The following is a 20,150-nucleotide window of genomic DNA, read 5'->3' as shown; positions in this document are numbered from 1 at the left end:
CTAATATAAACCCTGACCATGGAGTTGGAATTAAAGGGAGAGAAGTTTAAATTACTTATAGCTGACAGTGTAAAACTGCCACTTTCTTGCTTGGAGAACCTGTCAAAATGTCTGAATCGTAGATTCCCTCAATCCATGGAAGATCTGGGGTTGGGGTTTCAGAATTTTAAGTTTTAAAAATTTCTAAAAATCTTACCAAAAACACTTTTTTTTTTTTTTTTTTGCGCAGTACTGGGAATTGAACTCAGGGCTTTGTGCATGCTAGACTACCATTGAGCTACATTCCCAGCCCTCTGTATTTTATTTTGAGATACAATCTAAGTTGCTCAGGCTGGCCTTGAATTTATATTCCTCCTGTCTCAAATGTCCCGATGATGGGATTACAGGTGTACACTATTACTTCTTGGCTGAATTTTTAGATGGTTCTATTGAATACTCTTAGTTGAAAATCACCTAAAGCAATTAAAACAAATTTTAAAAAAATCCTTTGAGCTGGGTGTGGTGGCATGTACCAGTAGTCCCAGCTTACTTGGGAGGCTGAAGCAGGTGGATTACTTGAGCCCAGATGTTTGAGGACAGCCTGGACAACACAGATCCCACAGGGGTGGGGCGGGGGTGAGAGCACTAATGTGCACTGTAATACATACAATAAATGGATTTCTTTTTCCTCTTTCTTAGGAGGAGTGCAGTTAATATTGCTGGTGTTCCTTTGAAGGCTATGAACTCTCATATGGAAAAATGCCCATGAAAAAGTGGTTTCTAGTTAATAGGCTTCATGTTTTTGTACCTTAGAAATTAGTTGTGATACTGAATTCTGCCAAGGGTTAAGATTAGTGCCTCAAGTTTATGTTGTTATATATTTTCTGTACTTATAGCAGGTGCTCCACCACTGAGCCACAACTCCAGACCTTTTTATTTTGAAATAAGTTCTCATTAAGTTGCTTAGGGCTTCATTAAATTGCTGGGGTGGCCTTGAACTTGTGACCCTCCGTCTCAGCCTCCTGAACCACTGGCATTATGGGAATTCATCACTGCACCTGGATCACCAGATAAATTTAACATTCAGGGACCAATTTCTGTCTTGCTCACTGCTGAGTCCAATCCAGTGGACTCAATGTATTTTTTTTTTAAACAACTTCCATATAGTCTTTACTTTAGTAGTGAAATTGATTTTATGTTCATTTCTGGATCTCTGAACTTACCTTCATAAATCTAGTACTTACATTAAATAATAACTATAAGGAATTTCTAGGAGAAATTCAGTTCTGTAGCAATGTTAGGTTGCTACAAAATAGCTTTCAGTTATGTTATTTCTCCAACTTACTCCTTAGGTTCATGATTTTAAAATGTAAAAAGCACATACACACAAAAATAATGTAAATGTTACAATCCTAACCCTAAGTAAAACCTTGGTTTAACCTTGGCAGTTTTTATTCTGATAATTTTTATAAGTGGATTTTAATTTTCTAAGAAAATATCTGAACTATAAACCCCTCTGATGTTGCAATTGGTTATTCTTCTCTTGGGCTAGGTATAAATCTCTAAAGGAAAACATTTCACATTGGGATGTTTTCTTCTTCTACCACTCTCATTTCGATGGGGAATATTTTGTTCTAGTTGGATGAGCTCTGCAGGACATCTACTAGGTAGGTAGCTCATTTTTTCATCATAAATTTGGTTACAGCATCACTTCCCATAAAGACAGAACTTCAAATGCCAACAAAGATAAGGATGCTTGTGCATTCCTTTTTCTTAAAAAAAAAAAAAAAAAAGTTTATTTTTTCACTTCAGATAGGAAATGTGCTGACATTATAAAAAGATTTGAGGGGGGCACATCTTACACATGGTGTGAAAATCCAATCATGCTTATGAAACAATTAAAGGGGAAGGCACAGATCCTATTATGTCCAGACCATCTTGTCTAGCTAACATAGATCTTGGGTGTATAGCTTGGCACCTGCCATTCTGTTCCTTTCTCTCTGACAGAAACAGTTATGGTTCAGTCAGGCCATAGAAAGGAAACAGATCTAGCAAGGACTGGTGGGAGGGTAAGCTACACATACCTCTCACAAAAAGATCAGTTTTCAAATCATTCAATATTTATTCAAATATATTCCATATTAAATAAAATTCTCTTTATATCCTATAGAATAAATAACACTAAATTGTAATAATATTATTGATCAATATTATGGTTTGGTTGCTAAGTGAGAAGATTGCTTCTTATGAAGGTTCATAGATCTTTCCTAAAGAAGTCCAAGAAAGAAGAGAAAAATTATGCAACAAATTTTATTTAGCATAGTCAGTTCCAACATTCAGCACAAAAAGTTTACAGAGGATAGAAAGTGCATTAATAAAAGCCAGTCTTTACCCAAAGAAAACAGAAAATATATTATTGATTCAAAATATTTTACACTTGAATGATAAACTGAATAACTTATTCTGGGTACCTACTGATAAAAGAAAAGAGAAGAAAAGAATGCTTTAAGAAGAGGTCAAACTCCAGCTGAAGTCAGTACAGGTCACTAAGACCAGCAGTCTTTCTTGCTTTTTGCATTAGTGCCCTCAACTGGAACTGTTTACGGGACAGCAGACGTACATGCTGGGAGGGGGGGGAAAAATTTCAACAGTTTAGAATGGCTTTGATCCAGGCTCATGCATGAAGTATCAGATAGCTATAACCTAAATGGGATCTAAGAATCCTAAATACATTACCAATATCAATCTGTGTTTGGAATCACTACCTCATTACTTGTGGCTTTTAAAACTTCACCACAATGAAGCCAGTAGACTACGTTAGAGCAAAGTCTTCTGAGGCTTACAGGGAAAGCACCACATTTGAGGATCTGGCTCAGGATTTTGAGCTTTATCCTTTTCTATTCTTTTTTGTTTGTTTGTTTTGGGTGGTGATGGAGATCAACCCCAGAACCTCACAGATGCCAGGCAAGTATTCTACCACTGAGTTACACTTCTGATATATAACCAAGATGTCTCACTTTGCCATGAAAACCTGGTAGCATGATCCTAATGGAAGTTACCCACTCTTCTCACTTGGCTATAAAAAGGGGATGGGCAAGGATAAGCAACATGGGGTTAGTTTTTGTCAGTGGTCTAATCCCTACCAAGTAGCATACATCTCTTACCTAACCAGGTGCATCTTTCCCTATGCTACGCCATCAAAGCAGTAGACAGTGTATAGAGTTCTCTCTTGGGTCTCTGGTTTATACCAATTCATGTGTTTGCCTCAGACCTAAGCTTGCATCAGACCTAAGGCACATGGTTTAGCCTCTCACCCACAGTAAGATCAGTTAAATGACCTGACCAGCCTCACATGTACACTGAGGCACCAACAGCAGCTGGACCAAATATTGAAAGGATGGCTGCTGCTATTCTTAAAACTATATTCTCCATGACCCACCAAACAGCAGTAACCAAACCCAGCTTATTAGATTTTCATATCTGTATAACAGCATTAAGCCTAGGAAAATTTTTATTCAAAAGAGTAGCCCACTTCCTTGGAGAGGGCTGTTTATTGGGGGAAAACCAATCTAAAATTATACAACATTAACAGATAAAAGATGGAGTGAGCAGTCAGTGATCTCAATTTAAATACTATAACCTGAAAGAACCTATGTAAATTTATGTCCCCTTGATACACTCAGACACAATAGTTATAATAGAAGAGTTACAGCCATCTTGATTCTGCCAGGCGGGTAGGAACTGCAGACCCTAGCCCAATTTCTCCTTACTTGGAGTGATCCTCAGCGCTCTAAGTAAGAAAACACTGCTTGTTCATGGTCATATATCTCACCTGCTTGCTCTTGTATGGAAAAATTATCTTAAACTTCCCTACAGAGAAACCCTTTTGGTTTGTGGTTTTCAAGGTCAGTGTCCCTATAGCACAAGATCTAAAAGCCTGGAAAACAGAGTGAGGAAGACATACCTTTAAGAAGACATCCAGATCTATTACTCCTCGTCTCAAGGCTTCTCCCAGGTAAAAGATAGTGTCTTCAATAGCATTTTCCTCTGCATACAGATTTAGGATCTGTTTATAAAGTGGGGCTGTGGGAATGATAACTTCATCAATATCATTATTTTCAGATTGATTTTCCATTTTCTCCAGAGCAGAACTGAGTTCTTCATCCTTCTTTTTCAAAAGTTCTATGTTTTTGTTAACTTCAGCCTGAAAACAGAACAGTACGTGCATGAAAGCTTTATACTAATTTGTACATAATTATTTGCTTGTCAGACAACTTCACAGGAAGGGACTAATAAAACAATAACACTAGTCAAAAGTAGAGGAAAAGGTGATCTAATAGGCTGAATGAAAACAGGACAGTGGTGGAAATATCCTGAGTTGAGCACATTTAGTAACAGTGACAAGAGTTGCACTTATCAGTTAACAAGCGATAATGAAAACTAAGCCATCCACAAGATGCATTCCAGGAGGAAGTCACTTTACATAAAAGAGGTTCTTCCTCTAAACAAGTGGGTATCTGCCACAGAGTAATAACGCAGAGTCCTGAACACTTGGCTTTAGTTTGAGGATACTGTATGTGGTGGTTGTAGGCTCTAAATTACATTATTGTCACTTTCCTGAACTTCTGAAAATGGCTGGCCACTACAGTTCACTTTATACACATACTAGAACCATTCTCCATGTCTAGGTACAAATCATTTCCTCCAAAGCCTTTGAATTTCAATACTTTTAACCTTTTTTTTTGGCTCTGGGGATTGAATCTAGAGGTGCTTAACCACTGAGCCACATCCCCAGCCCTTTTTATTTTAAGATAGGGTCTAGCTAAGTTGCTTAGGGCTTTGCTAAGTTTCTGATGCTAGCTTTGAACTTGTGATCCTCCTTACCTAGGCCTCCTGAGTCACTGGAGTTATAGGTGTGTGCAACCATGCCTGGCAATAATTCTTTACTGAAATTAATTCTCCCTCATGGGTATGAAAAGTGGACATGTGAAACTGGCTCTCAAGTTATGCTAGTGCCTTTACTTCATTTTCACTAAATAAAGACACAGGACTGATTTACACGCTGACTCTAAAGAAAAACAATCTGTCACAAAGAAACACACCATGTTTATGGGACTCTCTCAAGTTAGAAGAATTCACTGAAGATAACTCTAAAATGGTTTAAACAACATTTGGAAACAGAACTGTCCCTTAAATCTATAACTCACGGTCTGTGGATCTTTATTGTGGCTTTGAACTCTAACTGTATGGCAACATCACATATTCAAACAGTCCTTTCTTTGGGTGGCACCTTTGGGCAAAGGTGCAAGCAAAATGCTCTAAATATCATTCACATCCCAAAGAACAAACATGGGCTCTATTTTAAATAATGCTATAAAGAAGCTATAGTCAAATTTCTAAAATTATACACACACACACACACACACACACACACATGCGCGCGCGCATATATATATATATATATATATATATATATATATATATATATATATATATATATATTTTTTAGTTGTAAATGGAGCTTTTATTTATTTGAATGTGGTGCTGAGGATTGAACCCAGGGCTTTCCACATGCCAGGCAAGTGCTCTGAGCCACAACTTCAGCCCTAGACACCTATAATTTTCTAAACTCTTTAATCCATGCATACCCATGGTATACACAGAACATTTTGCCATGACTAAACTTCAATTCCCAAATCTCAAAGTCTTGGATGAATTACTTACTACTTCTTGATCTAAACGGGTGACCATCTCTTCCAGTTTCTGGTGACCTTTTTTCAGGTCTTCCTCTGTTCGTTTCAAGGCATTGAGCTCAGCCTGAGCGCGATCCATTTCCTCTTTCATTCGCCACCTCAGTTTGTCACTGACTGCCGAGATAAGAGAGGCTCGAATGGTGTCCTCGCTGATTGTGCCATCTCTGCTGGGACCTGCAGGAGACAAAGACAAAAATACATTTGCTTATTTCCCAAGCTCTCTCTATTCCTCTCACAGGAACCTTCAGAGAACAGGTCAAAATATGAGCAGACACTTTCAAAATAGGAGGAAATAAAAAAGAAAATGTTTGCTACAATTCCATAATAAACAACAAAAAACGTGAGCCGATTCAGAAATTTTCGCTCTAAGAAATTACTCTTTTAATCCATATTTACAGCCCAATTAATCTCAATTAGGCAGAGACTATAACCCTAAATATTACAATTATTCCTAAATCTCCAACAAATGAGACCATAAATTTATACCAAAGAAAAATACTTCTTAATTTGAGTCAAGCCCGTTCTCTGGTTTTACTGCTAAGCTGAAAGAAGACAGCCAGCCAGGAGAGGCCACTCAATGACTAAAATGGGCAGAGTTTCCCTAAACTGATGAACAGGTTAGTAAGGCTCCTCAGCTTCTACAAGACTTTTACTCCTTTACTCCCTATTAAGAGAAGATGGTAGAACAGGTGAGCAAAAGAGAATGATATCCAAAAAATTTAGCAGTTCATTAAACTTGTTTATTCTCAGACTCCTTACTGTTCTTTTTCAAATTCTCTTTCTAATCAGTATAATTTCCTTGCACATTTCAGTTCAAAGAACTTATCTTTCAGAATTTTCTCTAGAAAGGCCTTTCCTTTAAAAAAACTATGGGTACTCTTTATTAATATTAACGTTCTTCAGTTATGGTTCTAAATCAGCAAACATAAATGAGTTTTTTTTTCAATTATATTTGACTATAGAATACCATATAGAGACATAAGAAATATATTTAACCTTAACTGCCAATAAGGAATAAGGGATGATTACAGACTAACAAAGTATCACTTCTACCTTGAGTTGAAAATTTTTATCAACTTGACAGAGTTACACTAACCAGGGAAACAGACCTCTTCAGTATGTTTGCAAAAATGTGCCCAACTTTCACCACCCATGTCCTCATTCATTACAGGCCCTTTGCTGGTGCCAAGGCACACTGTCTCCAAAGAAAGTATGCTGTCCAAAATACTCTGCTATACTATTACCAGGCATTTTTTTTTTTTTTTTAAATCAGAGATTGAACCTCAGGGGTGCTTAACTACTGAGCCACATCTCTAGCCCTCCCATTCCCTGTTTTTTATTTTTTGAGACAGGGTCTTGCGAAGTTCCTTAGGGCCTTGAGACTGGCTCTGAATTTGTGATCCTCTTGCCTTGGCCTCCCCAGTTGCTGGGATTATAGGCATGTGCCACAGTCCCCAGTTCCACACATGCTTTGAATGGGCCATTTGATTGCGACTTTCGCAGTTCTAGAAGCTGGTTTGATTTTTGCCTTTTTCAGTTTTTGATTAGTAAAACTGTCTTCTCATAGAAGTTGATCCTTACCCAGGTTACACTGGGAGACTCTGGAGTTCTCCAGCATCACAGATTTTGAAGGGAAGTGTAGAGTTATTTTTTTTCCTTTCTTTTGTTTCCAACCCAGAAGAAAAAGGTCTCTCTGAGTTGGATTTTCTTTATCTAGCAGGTAAAAATAAGTTCAGTGTCCTCCATGACCTGAGGAGTGTCCTAGGGACCCTGGTACAGTGAAAAAGTCCCAACATCACACTGCCTCCCAGTGTTCACTATTTCTCCCTATAAGGGTCTCCTCCTTTCCATCAAGAAACCTCCTGCTGAGGGGAGCCCAAACTATCCATCCTGTAGGGTTCATAGAGGCAAATGGTTGATTATTAACATACAAATCCATATAGTATATATGTTTCAGAATTCACTTCTCATTTTACAAAAGCATTTTAGATTATCCCATATTTTTAGAAACAAAAGTATTAACTCTTTCAGACAAACTGTGCTTTGGAATTCAGAGCTGCAAAGCTAGAGGACTAAATTTCCCCTATAAAAATCAAGGTTTTGTTTTCCATACCCTGGCTTCTCTTAATACCTCACTTCCAAAGCGTTTGTATCAATTTACCAGCTATTACCATTATTTCTAAGCTCATTTCCTCATTTTTCTCCGACACTACAGTTTCTTCTACCACTCTTTTATCCATCCTCTCCAATACATACAATGAAGGTACCAGGAAGACCATGGCAACTTTCCTGAATTCACCCATTCATATCTTCACTCACTCACTTCTGGCATCTCTGATGTGTTTGTACTACCCCTACTCCCAGTAAACATCTCTCCTCAGCCTGGACTCCTTGTCCATCTCATATATCCCTGGAGATAGGCTGCCCCGTAACAGGGCCTCATACATAGCCACCCAATTGCCCAGGACTTCAAAGGCTCACCTGCCATTAAATCTAACCAAAATCCTCAATCCTTCTGATCCCTCCCTAAAGCCATAAGTCCCTAAATCCTCTTTTACCATCTTCCACAAAGGCAAGAATCTGCAGGAGGATATCATCAGAGAAGACAAAAACCATCAATAGGAGTATTCCACTGTTTTTCTTCCTCTCTGCTTTGGCACAAGAATCCTAACTCCTTTAATTATGTGCCTAGCTCCTCACTGTTCAAAAGAACTTTCTGTTAGATTTGGATATGTGGTATCTCCCAAAAGCTCATGTCATATGTGAGAAAATGCAAGAATGTTCAGAAGTGAAATGACTAAATTGAGAGTAAAACCAAATCAGTGGGTTCATTTACTGATACGGATTAAATGGGCGGTAACTATAGGCAGGAAGAGATGGCTGGTCACAGTGGTCACAGTGACATAAAAGCTAACTAAAACACCTTCCTTTCTTAGCAAGAAAACTTATTTCTCCAGATCCCTTTTAAGGACAAAATGCCTTAAAGTTTGCATCTATCCCTCTTCCTAATTCTATTTAGTCAAAGTACAATGACTACATTTTCTACTTGTTTGTATTCTGTAGTTACAATCCACTCAGACAAGGAAATGTCCATTTATTCACCTCTTACCAGCCACAAAACATGGGTATGAAGCCTGTTCTCTCTAGTTTTAACCTGAGTTCAAAGTTTAGTCTTTATAATTTTGATCCAAGTACATTCTCAATGGGGGTGAGATCACCCCCATACATGCCCAACAAGGGTAAAAAAATGAATTTAGAAAATGATATATTGCTTTTTTTTATTCAAAGATACACATATAACATTTCTGTGAGGAGAATGGCTAGGGAAAAAAAATGTCTAAAAGGGCTGACTGGCTAGGAGAATAAATGAGAAAAAGGTTAAGAACACTGCAGAGAGGTGATCGCATTCCTGGACGCTCCGTGGCATGAAACCAAGAAACAAAGAAGAGAGGCAGCTTCTCCCAAGATGGGTGATCAAAAAAGGGGGAGGGTACTTTACTGGAACCTAAAACTGGACATTCAAAGCAGATCAGAAACATAAGCCATTGATATAATAAGAAAAAAATCTCCAGTGGCATAGATGCTGCCATAAGACAGGCCAGAAGCTCCAGCCAGAGAGGTTCCTCCATGAGCACAATAGAGGGATAAGGGAATTAAAGGCCTACATTTTGGGGAGGCCTGAGGTATGTCTGGGTATGAAGTGTTTAGAGACCAGGGACATTGCCCCACAAACCTGAAACACATGCTGCATGACATCTCTGTGTGGGGAAAGAAGCTTCTGCCTTTACAGCTTCCGCATAGGGCCAGGGCCAGGCCGGCAGCAGAAGAAGCTGACTCCTGGCAAACTCCAGTTTGCCCTGAAATACAGGCCCAATAAACACACACTTCACAACATAGAGTGTGCTTAAGTGACCAGAAAAAAATCAAATGTGGAGAGAGATTTTATACAGGGGATAACGGATTTCAGGAACCCATCCAGCTCTATCCCTCCCTTTCCAATCCGACTGCTTGAAGGATGGGCTCGGAGAGATGCCTCTGGCTGTGAACTGAGAAGGTGGGGGCAGGAGAAATTGTTTGGAGACTGAACCCAAGACCAGAAAGCATGGGGTCTGCAGGTGACACAGAGGACTAATAACTGGCTTCCCCACCAGATGAGTGGAATCCAGGGGAACTCTGGGGTAAAGTACTCCAGCATAGACCAGCAAGTACTGGGCTCTGGAGGTTCATTGAGTTACAATCTTCAGACTAATTAGCCTTCAGTGAAGAGCCTGGAGCCCACCTAAACCTAAACCCTGCCCCCAGGAACTATGCCTATGGGATTACCTCTCTCACTCCAGCAATCCAGAGGATGGGATATCACACTCCAGAAGACCCCACCTAAACTGCTAAGAAGAGATGCTGAGAATATTTTGAACTCCAACAGGAAGAATTCTTTAACTTTTCATCAAGTTTTTTTTTTTTAAATTCTTTTTCACTCTTTAATAGTAACCTTAATGGTACATGGACATTTATACAATTTTCTGTTTTTTTCTCTCTCTCCTTATCTCTAGCATTTTTGAAGTCAGTTATTTTACATGGATAAGTTTTTTGTGAACTAGAATGTTTGATTAGTATATTTTATTTTTGTTTTGTATTCTTTTGTTTTAATTTTTATTTAAATTTTTGCTTTACATTTTTTATTGTTGGTTGTTCAAAACATTACATAGTTCTTGATATATCATATTTCACACTTTGATTCAAGTGGGTTATGAACTCCCATTTTTACCCCGTATACAAATTGCAGAATCACATCAGTTACACATCCATTGATTTACATATTGCCATACTAGTGTCTTTTGTATTCTGCTGCCTTTCCTATCCTCTACTATCCCCCCTCCCCTCCCCTCCCCTCTTCTCTCTCTACCCCCTCTACTGTCATTCATTTCTCCCCCTTGTATTATTATCTAAAAAGAATTTTAAAAAAGACTTAAAAAAATAAACATATGCTATTAGTCTAGAGAAAACAGCAATTTAAAATTTGAAGTCTAAATATTTTTAAGTTTTAGCTGGGCACAATGGCACAACCTGTAATCCCAGTGACTCAGGAGGCTAAGGCAGGAGGATCACAAGTTCAAAGACAGCCTGGACAACAAAGTGAGGCCCTGTTTCAAAAAAATAAAAAAGTGTTGGGCAAACTAGGGAACCAGCCTAGGTATCCATCAATGGATGAATAGATAAAGAAAATGTGATATACATACACAACAGAGCCATAAAAAAAATGAAATTATGTCATTTTCAGGAAAATGGATGGAACTTGATTATTATAAGTTAAACTCATGGTTGTATGTGGAAGCTAGAGATGAAAAAGAAAAAAAAGACTAGGGCAGTGTATAGGGAGCCTCATGAAAATCAAAGAGATCAGTAGAAGCAGAGAAAACGGACCAGGAGCAGGGAAGACGGAAGGGAAAGGGGAAATTTTGCGGAATGATATAGGCTGAATTATACTGTCATATCGTGTACATGTATTAATATGTAACAAGAAGTCTATTATATACAACTATAACACACCAATTTACAAACTAAATTAAGTATACTAAAAAGTAAAAACATAAGGGGCTTGAGATGTAGCTCAGGGGTAAAGTGGCCCTAGGTTTAATCCCCAGTACCATAAGGAAAAAAAAAAAGAGAGTGAGAAAAATTTAAGTTTTATCCTCAGATATCCAGAAAAGTTTACCTTTCTTCTGATGTCTTTGTTGGTAAATAATGCCTACGAAGGACAAGAATTTTAAGGAAAATTGTACACATTCCACTTCTTTTCCCAATGATTTTCTAGTGGAAAAGATTTCAGATAATAATTTGCAAAGACAGATTTCAAAAAGCATACCTGGTCTTACAATGACTTCTGGGAAGAATTTAACTTACAGATCACAGCTTCCCTTTCTCCTCTACATAATATAAATAAATTTATTAAAATGTCACTACACTTGCATAGACAATATTTACAATAGATTTTTTCTTTTTGTGGTGTTGGGAATCAAACACACGGTCTCATGCGTGCTAAGCAAGCACTTTACCTATGAGCCATCTCTCTAACTCCAAGGTGTTTTTATTATTCAACAGCTACTTTTACTGCTTAGTCAATGCTCTTGGTGAGCTCCATCTTCATGACGAAATGGTTTTAAGTTAGGCTGGTTAGGAAGCTATCTGGCAAACAAAAAAAACCTATAAAATGGGACAACAAAACAAATTTTCATTTTCTTTTAAATGTTATTCAAAACCAAGCTGAAAGGAGTCAGAGTTGTTTTAAGTCTCAAGTTCTGCAACCATTTTCATTCTTCTTTATCATGCTCTCATAAGAGGATGCCATGAATACAATCTCTATTAACTTCACGTTTCTTTATTTTCTTTTTAAATTTTTTGTGGTGCTGCAGATCAAACCTAGGTTTTGCAAATGCTAGGCAAATGCTCTACCATTGAGCTACATTTCCTCACCCTATTTCATTTTTAAACAGTCCTTTTACTTCTCTAATTGCTGAAGATAGCTGAACTAACACAGAGCTGCATCAAAAGATGTAATTTAATTATTGGTATCTTCAATCAGGTATTTTATATCATTAAATCAAAACCTATAGAGCAAAAGTGCCAAGTTTCAAAGAGAATAAGGAAAATTAATCATACTCATGCTTTTTCATGGCCTCAATGACAGAATAATTGCACAAATCCTGACCACTGATATACTTAGAAAATACTATTCGTGAATATTAATATTCAAATGATACTCTTGTTTCTGCTTCCCTTTATTACAATTTTGAGGTTCAGCAGCATTCAACAGATTGCAAAAAAAAAAAAAAAAAAACAAGTAGGTAAGTAACAAAGTGTAAAAAAAGATTTACATTAAAGAATATCCTGTGCCCTTCAATAGACGAATGGATAAAAAAAATGTGGCATTTATACACAATGGAGTATTACTCTGCATTAAAAAATGACAAAATCATAGAATTTGCAGGGAAATGGATGGCATTAGAGCAGATTATGCTAAGTGAAGCTAGCCAATCCCTAAAAAACAAATGCCAAATGTCTTCTTTGATATAAGGAGAGTAACTAAGAACAGAGTAGGGACGAAGAGCATGAGAACAAGATTAACATTAAACAGGGATGAGAGGTGGGAGGGAAAGGGAGAGAGAAGGGAAATTGCATGGAAATGGAAGGAGACCCTCAGGGTTATACAAAATTACATACAAGAGGAAGTGAGGGGAAAGGGAAAAATAATACAAGGGGGAGAAATGAATGACAGTAGAGGGGGTAGAGAGAGAAGAGGGGAGGGGAGGGGGGATAGTAGAGGATAGGAAAGGCAGCAGAATACAACAGACACTAGTATGGCAATATGTAAATCAATGGATGTGTAACTGATGTGATTCTGCAATCTGTATACGGGGTAAAAATGGGAGCTCATAACCCACTTGAATCAAAGTGTGAAATATGATATATCAAGAACTATGTAATGTTTTGAACAACCAACAATAAAAAATTTTAAAAAAAAGAATATCCTAGATTATCATAAAATGATAATTTGCTTCTAGCCTAAAATAGCACTCTTTTTAAAAAATGTGATATTAGTTGATGTGGTTGTCTGTTCTAAAAATCATACACGTGGTCTCACTTTAAATATACTCTTTTCCACGTAAGCCCATTTTGGATATATGGAAATCACCTAAGCTATAACACTGAAATGAGAGCATACAAAAGATCTTTATAAGTTCAGCATCTCTACAGATCAAAAGAATCATACACCATTGAGAAATAGGGTGACAAATTTTTCAATTCCTATTTTTGTTTTTATTAAGTTTGAGGTAGGGTCTTGCTAAGTTAGGCTGGGCTTAAATTTGTAATCCTCCTGCTTTAGCCTCCCAAGTCACTGGGATTACAGTCATGCATCACCACAGCTGGCACACAAATCCTGAATTATTTATTATGTGTGAACTAAATCAGAGAGCTTACCAAGATTTAGTGTGCTTTGCTTATTAGGGACTGATGAACAATCATTCATTTAGGTTTCTTATTCAAATTATTATATTGTAAAAAGAGTAAGGATGAACACATTTTAACATAGCAAAACCACAGAAGAACCCAATAACTAGAGTGTATCAATGACAAAAATAGTGGAAATAAACCATGTTTGGAGAAGGAGGGGCATATACATCAGATCTCAGGATGGCTACAAGTTATAAGAATATATAACAGAAAAGCAAATTTCACAGGATACTCTATATTTGGGTACTCAGAAAAATATTTTAGGAGTGTTGAGAGACTGGAAGGTGGTAGTGGTGGTAGCAGATTGGTGAGGGTAGGGTCCAGCTGATCATGCAAAGGAAATAGGCATTAAACAAATCCTACAATAGGAGAATAATGGGAAGAGGTGAGGTAACAGAAGTAATGGAATAAGATCACATAGGGCCCTCAAGGCCTCAGAATCTTGGATTGAGCTCTGAGTGAAACAGAGAAGGTTTTGAGTAGAAGAGTGACATAATTCATTCACCTTTTAATAGGATCACTCTGTATGCTGTGTTAAAAACACAGCAGTATAGGGGACCAATTATCAAAGCAGAGAAATCTTGTAGGAGGCTTTTGAAGTAATTCAAAAGAGAGATAATGGTGACAAATCAGTATTGCATATGAGACTCTAGAACATTTTGAAAACAACAGATTTCTAGATGAGGAATCAAGGATGACTCTAAGTTAGAATACAGGATAGACATCATTGGAGATGGGAAAGCTGTATAAAAATACTTGAGAATTCAGTTTCCCTATATTGAACTTGAGATGTCCACTAAGCACCCAAGTGGAGATACTGAGAAGGCAGTTGGATAGAAAAATCTGGAGTTCAAGATGAAAGCTAGAAACATAAACCTGGGAAATGCAAGCACAGAAATGGAATTTAATGCTATGAGACTTGCGGAAATCAGGAGACTGAGGACAGAGAGTACCAAGGACTAAGCTGTGGGGCATGGGAGAGAAGGCATATGTGGTGGGACAGGTAGACACACATAGGTATGGCAGTATGTAGAAGTTCTCTTATTGCTTTATTTTTCTCAGTTGAAGAAAACATTTCAGGCAACTCTAACATGTAACTCACATACACAAACAAAACAAAACTTAAAAAAAAACCCAAAACAAAACACAAAACTACTATTCTTAGTTGACCCACTTATATTAACTACTCATGGTTTTTATTTGTCCTAAAAATGTGCATCTTTTATATATAATCAGGCCAGAAAAAACCTAAGTAACCTGCTAGTAGTTCAACACACAAAAGTTTCACCAATGAAAACATGGCAAATAGAAAAATATGATGAGAATTAATTAGATCTATTTTTTTATGTTTGGTAAAGATTCATTTATATAATGATTAATCACTTACTTCAATTTTTAGATAACAGGACACTGACCACAAGTTTTTTCCTCTAAGAAAACGAAGAGTACTATAAAATTTATAGGTAAAAAAGAAATGCACTTATTGTAGTAGGAGACCTTGACTTTCTTATGTGGAGAAGTATTAAAAAGTACTTACCAACTGTGGTCACAGGAGGCTGGGAAGGGTACTGGGCACTTGTTGTGGCAGGGTAAGGACCACCAGGTGGGTAAGGACAGCCTGGGTAACCACTAAAGGGGGGGAAAACCCATCACATGTTAATATTATTCATTATTTCTAAAAAACTCTATTCCAAAACTTAAATTGAAATATCAAAATATCAACTAATGAATTTACAGTTTTAGAGCTAAAGGTATTTATTCAAGTAACATTTTATGGAAATGCCATTAATGACACTGGATTTAAAGCAAATGATCAACACTCTAGGTTCGGTCTGATTATCTGAAGGTCACCTTCACAGCAGCAGAAAACAACTACAGTATTTCTAAGGGCAAAAATCCAATAGTAACAGAAATAACAAATCTTTTACAAGAGAAACTTCTGTTCTGATCTCCTCATCTATAAGGAAATGCTAGTATTTTATTTTTGCTTGGGACTTATCAGTAACCTTTACAAATAATCAATATGAAAATACTCTTTAAATAGCATTTAAAATATTTCTTCTTAATCTATGGGTAGTTTGTGTCACTCAAGTAATCATATCAAAGTCAGAAAGAACTTTGCTTAGAGGTATTTTCCTTCAAACACCTAACCTATCTGTAAATATCATTTAGTAATATTCCTGACATGCTCACCTTTCTCTATTGAACATGAAACATCATTTCTATGTAACTTTAGAATAATGGTCTTAAATTAAATTCTGGAAGATCACTTGAATATAAGAAGACTCCTAACACTCAAATATTTGAAAACATTTCCCCTTCAGTCTTCTCTTCATTAAGTTAAATATTCTTAATTCCTTCAACAGAATATAATACTCAGATCAAATGGTTTTCCTCTGAATGTGCATTGTGAGTTTTTCCCTTGTAATATAAAAAAAAAGTATAACAGAATGATTAGCAACCTGTTAGTTGGACAACAATCTTGATTATCCTATTTTAGCCACAAGGTCTGTAACATTTGCAATTCTAATCAAGCCCTCAGTAAGTCCATTAAAATTTCTGATTAAATTAAAGATCTAGCCCAGAGCTCATTCAGAATTCATGGCCAATTATCTTTTCTCTGTGCAGTGTTTCAAAGATGGCATCTATATTATCAGCTCACCTTTTATAACCTGTCTACAATAAAAGTTTTATATAGGTTTGCTGAAGATTCCGTGTGGACATAATTTTTTTATCAGTATAAAAGCAAAATCAAAATGGAAAAAAATTAAGCATTTTTATTCCTGGTGGATGAATGTTGAAGGCTACTGAATAGTACTTTTGTTTCTAGTCTTGTTAGAAACTCAGGATATAAAGGAAATAATGTCATTCCTACTGAAATTACTAAGTCTATTTTTTTAAAAACTGGGATAAACTATTCTTTTTTTCTGGAGTTCCTTTAATTTTGCATACTTTTTTAATATTATCTGTAATCATATTACTGAATTTCAGCAATTAGGTATAAAATTCTCCTAGGCCTACAGATACTCATTTTGGAGAATTCCTGGCTCTTAGTTTGCTCAACTTCTAATACCTCCATGGTATTCTCCCTGTTCACGGCTAATATGCTTTTTTAAGTTAAAACACAATTGAGAAGTACTATTTTCTGTCTTTGTAGATTACTAAACATACCCTGGTTTCTCTTCAAACTGTACACATCTTTTTTTGCATTTTACTAAAGCTTTCTGTAGATTAAAAAATTTTCCCTTGAAGCAAATCTTTTTCAAAAATTTTAAGAGCCCTTTTCTGACTTAAGGGTTTTTGAAAAGAATTTTCCAACTCTCTCATATTCCCTTTTCTTTACCCTTCAATTTTTAAAAATATATTCAAGTACTACTTGTAAGTATTTATTGTAGGAACTAAGTATAAATCCATGACTTCCTCAAAAATGCTAATAACCAAACTGAGGCAAGTTCCCTGTTAGACGATGCAAGTAGAAAGGAAATAACAAATGCTACCTAAAAGTTTAGATGACATACAGTTGAAAATCAATACCAGCTAGGGGAGATCAGGGAAAGTTTGGGCAGACCTGGAATACCTATGAAAGTTGCACCTTTATTCTCTTTTAACTCTCCTACTTGTAATCCTTTATTCTTCAGTCCTGGGGTGTCTCCTTATTTTTTCCTGTAATATATTTTGATTTTTACACCGTTTTTTGCCTTTTACACGACTGTGCTAGACTTGATAATTAGTAAGTTCCTCCCAGTTATAAATTGTTATGACTCCTTGCCGCTCCCTCCATCTCTAAATTTTTAATTTTCTTCTATAAGGTTATCTGCATAAACCAGTTCTTCTATCTATGAAGCCATCACTAAGCTCCTACCTCTAAACCAGATGCGACCTCTCCTATAGAGCTGTTTCTTTAGCAAAGAACTTACCATTTTCTAGCTTTTCTAATATCAGGAACTATTTTTTAATAACTGTTAATAAATATGCCAAAACTAGAACAAGAAGATTTTTATTTTTTGGCAGCATTGGGGATTAAACTTGGGCTCTACCACTAAACTACATTCCCAGCCCTTTTTATTCATTGAGACAGTGTCTTCCTTAATTGCTGAGGCTGGCCTCCAATGTGTGATCCTCTTATCTCAGTTTCCTGAATACCTGAGATTTCAGGCCTTGCCACCAACCACGTCCAGCAAATCACTCTTATATCCTTGTTTGTACACATGCTACCGGTCATAAATAAAACTTTAAAAAAATCTTGATGACAGGTGAACCTAACTACTATGTTGGGTTCTAATAATAAAAAATAAAAATAAAAATCTTGAGCTTTAAAAGTTACCTTAAAGATCATCTAATCTAACTTTTTTAAAAAATTTGTTCTTTTTAGTTATGCATGACAGTAGAATGTATTTTGACATATCATACACACATGGGAGTATAATTTCCCATTCTTGCAGTTGTAAATGATGTGGGGTTACACTGGTCATGTATTCATATATGAACATAGGAAAGTTATATCTGATTCATTCTACTGTCTTTCCCATTCCCCTTCCCCTCTTTTCCCTCATCCCAATCTGGTGAACCTACCACTCCCTCAAAAAGAACATTTGGTCTTTGGATTTTTGGTATGGCTTATTTTACTTAGCATGATAGCCTCCAGTTCTACCCATTTACTGGCAAATGTCATAATTTCATTCTTCTTTATGGTTGAGTAATATTCCATTGTGTATATGTACCACTAGTCCAACTTTCTATAACAACAAAAGGCTCTTACATTCACCATTTTAAGATAAAGTGTCTTGGGGCTGGGAATGTGGTTCTAGTGGAGTGCTTGCTTGGCATGTATAAGGCCCTGGGTTGGATCCCCAGCACCTTAAAAACAAAATAAGACAAAAACAAAAAAATTTTCCAGAGTCTTGAGTCACTGATTTATTAATTCTCCTTCAAAATAAAAGTATAAGACAAAGGTTCTGAAGTTCTTCTGCCAAGACTTTTCATATGCAGAAAGATAGAGGTGGCAATTAAAAGTTACCCGTAACAACTCATTAACATACTATGTTTTGAGATTAAAGGTCACATGGGAGGGAGTAAAGCATTAAATCTTTGAAAATAAATCTCAAAAAGGAATTTCTTACAAATAAACTCAAATAACAAGTAAGATCGACATTTTGGCCAATATTTTCGGTTTCATCTACAAGTTTATTTTAAATGACTTTATTGTTCAGAAGTCCATTTCCTATTGCACTGTAAACAACTAACTGTTCCCTCTAGATCCAATGTTCCTTTTTTATTACCAGCTATGAATATAAAGGCTTATGACTTCAAGGCTCAGGACTGTATTTCTTCAACTCAATCAGAAAATTTATGGGGGGGCTTGAGAAATCTAAAACTTATACATAAAGAAATCATTCTATTTTGTTCCTGACAACATTATTTTAGTTTCTGCTTACGTATGTAAAGTGACAAAATACTTACAACCTTATAAAGCTGATCCCTGAAATCAGGAAAGGCCCAGAAACGATATGTTTGCTAAATTCAACTTTCAAGATCCTGGATGTTATATGCGTACATACATATATTTATGTATGACAGGTGTTTAGGAAATCTGGTTTCGTTTATCTGTGAAGGTTACGAGTTGGTTATGTAAAGCTAAGAAGAGTTGCAGTTTAAAATTTCTTATTCTTCAGAGTAAACTGGAAATGTCATCTAGGCACCAGTAAATGACAGTCATGCATTTTAAATTACAAAGACCACCTTTGTATTTGTAGATTATCACTGGAATAAACACATTTAAAACATATTAATAATTACTCTTTGAATTTCTTTATTATTATTCACAGACTGATTTCATTATTAATTTTCATGTTATTACAAATGAATAGTAAAGGTTGATAATACAGGTAGACTATCATCTAAATTCATATGAATTATTAATAGATTCCCTGTAATTTATAGAAAAAAATTTAAAGGGTATTAAAATATTTTTATCAGCTGGGTACAGTGGTATGCCTATAATTTGCAGTTACTTGGGAGGCTCAGACAAGAAGTTTGAGGCCAACCTAAGAAATTTAGCAAGACCTGTCTCAAAACAAAATAATGGGTGGAGGATGTAGCTAAGGGGCACAGGGCTTTGCAGAGCATGTGTGAGGCCCTGGTTCAAAGCCTTCTGCTGAAAAAAACATTTTTTTTTTTTTTGTTCCCTGAATTCTTTATAACTACATTACTCCATTAACATTTTGACTATAGGCTGGGAGCCGTGGCACATGCCTGTAATCCCAGTGGCTCTGAAGGCTGAGGCAGGAGGATCACGAGTTCAAAGACAGCCTCAGCAACTTAGCGAGGCTCTAAGCAACTCAGTGAGACCCTGTCTCTAAATAAAATACAAAAAAAGAGCTGGGGATGTTGCTCAGTGGTTAAGTGCCC

General features: G+C 36.4%; 1 protein-coding gene and 1 non-coding gene across 2 annotated transcripts in view; both read right to left on the bottom strand.

Annotated features, from left to right (window-relative positions):
• Nucleotides 1-1,785: 1,785 nt before the first annotated feature.
• On the bottom strand, nucleotides 1,786-1,885 carry LOC124088668 (small nucleolar RNA U13). Its single transcript, XR_006850427.1, has one exon. It is a non-coding gene; the product is annotated as a small nucleolar RNA U13 (small nucleolar RNA).
• Nucleotides 1,886-2,275: 390 nt separating this feature from the next.
• Nucleotides 2,276-20,150, bottom strand: part of Tsg101 (tumor susceptibility 101) — a 41,060-nt gene continuing 23,185 nt past the window's right edge. The window contains exons 7-10 of the mRNA XM_046438234.1: nucleotides 15,280-15,371; nucleotides 5,704-5,906; nucleotides 3,944-4,183; nucleotides 2,276-2,602 (exon numbers count right to left, since the gene is read on the bottom strand). Of these exons, the coding sequence (XP_046294190.1) occupies nucleotides 2,513-2,602; nucleotides 3,944-4,183; nucleotides 5,704-5,906; nucleotides 15,280-15,371 (625 nt within the window). The 3' untranslated portion in view covers nucleotides 2,276-2,512. The remainder of the gene's footprint in view (nucleotides 2,603-3,943; nucleotides 4,184-5,703; nucleotides 5,907-15,279; nucleotides 15,372-20,150) is intronic.

This window comes from Marmota monax, unplaced genomic scaffold (assembly GCF_021218885.2).
Source record: "Marmota monax isolate L192 unplaced genomic scaffold, Marmota_monax_Labrador192_F-V1.1 WCK01_AAM20220418_F8-fsc00061, whole genome shotgun sequence".
NCBI classification, from domain to species: Eukaryota; Metazoa; Chordata; class Mammalia; order Rodentia; family Sciuridae; genus Marmota; species Marmota monax.
Note: the sequence above shows the minus strand (reverse complement) of the source record. Positions and strands in the feature narration are given on the sequence as shown.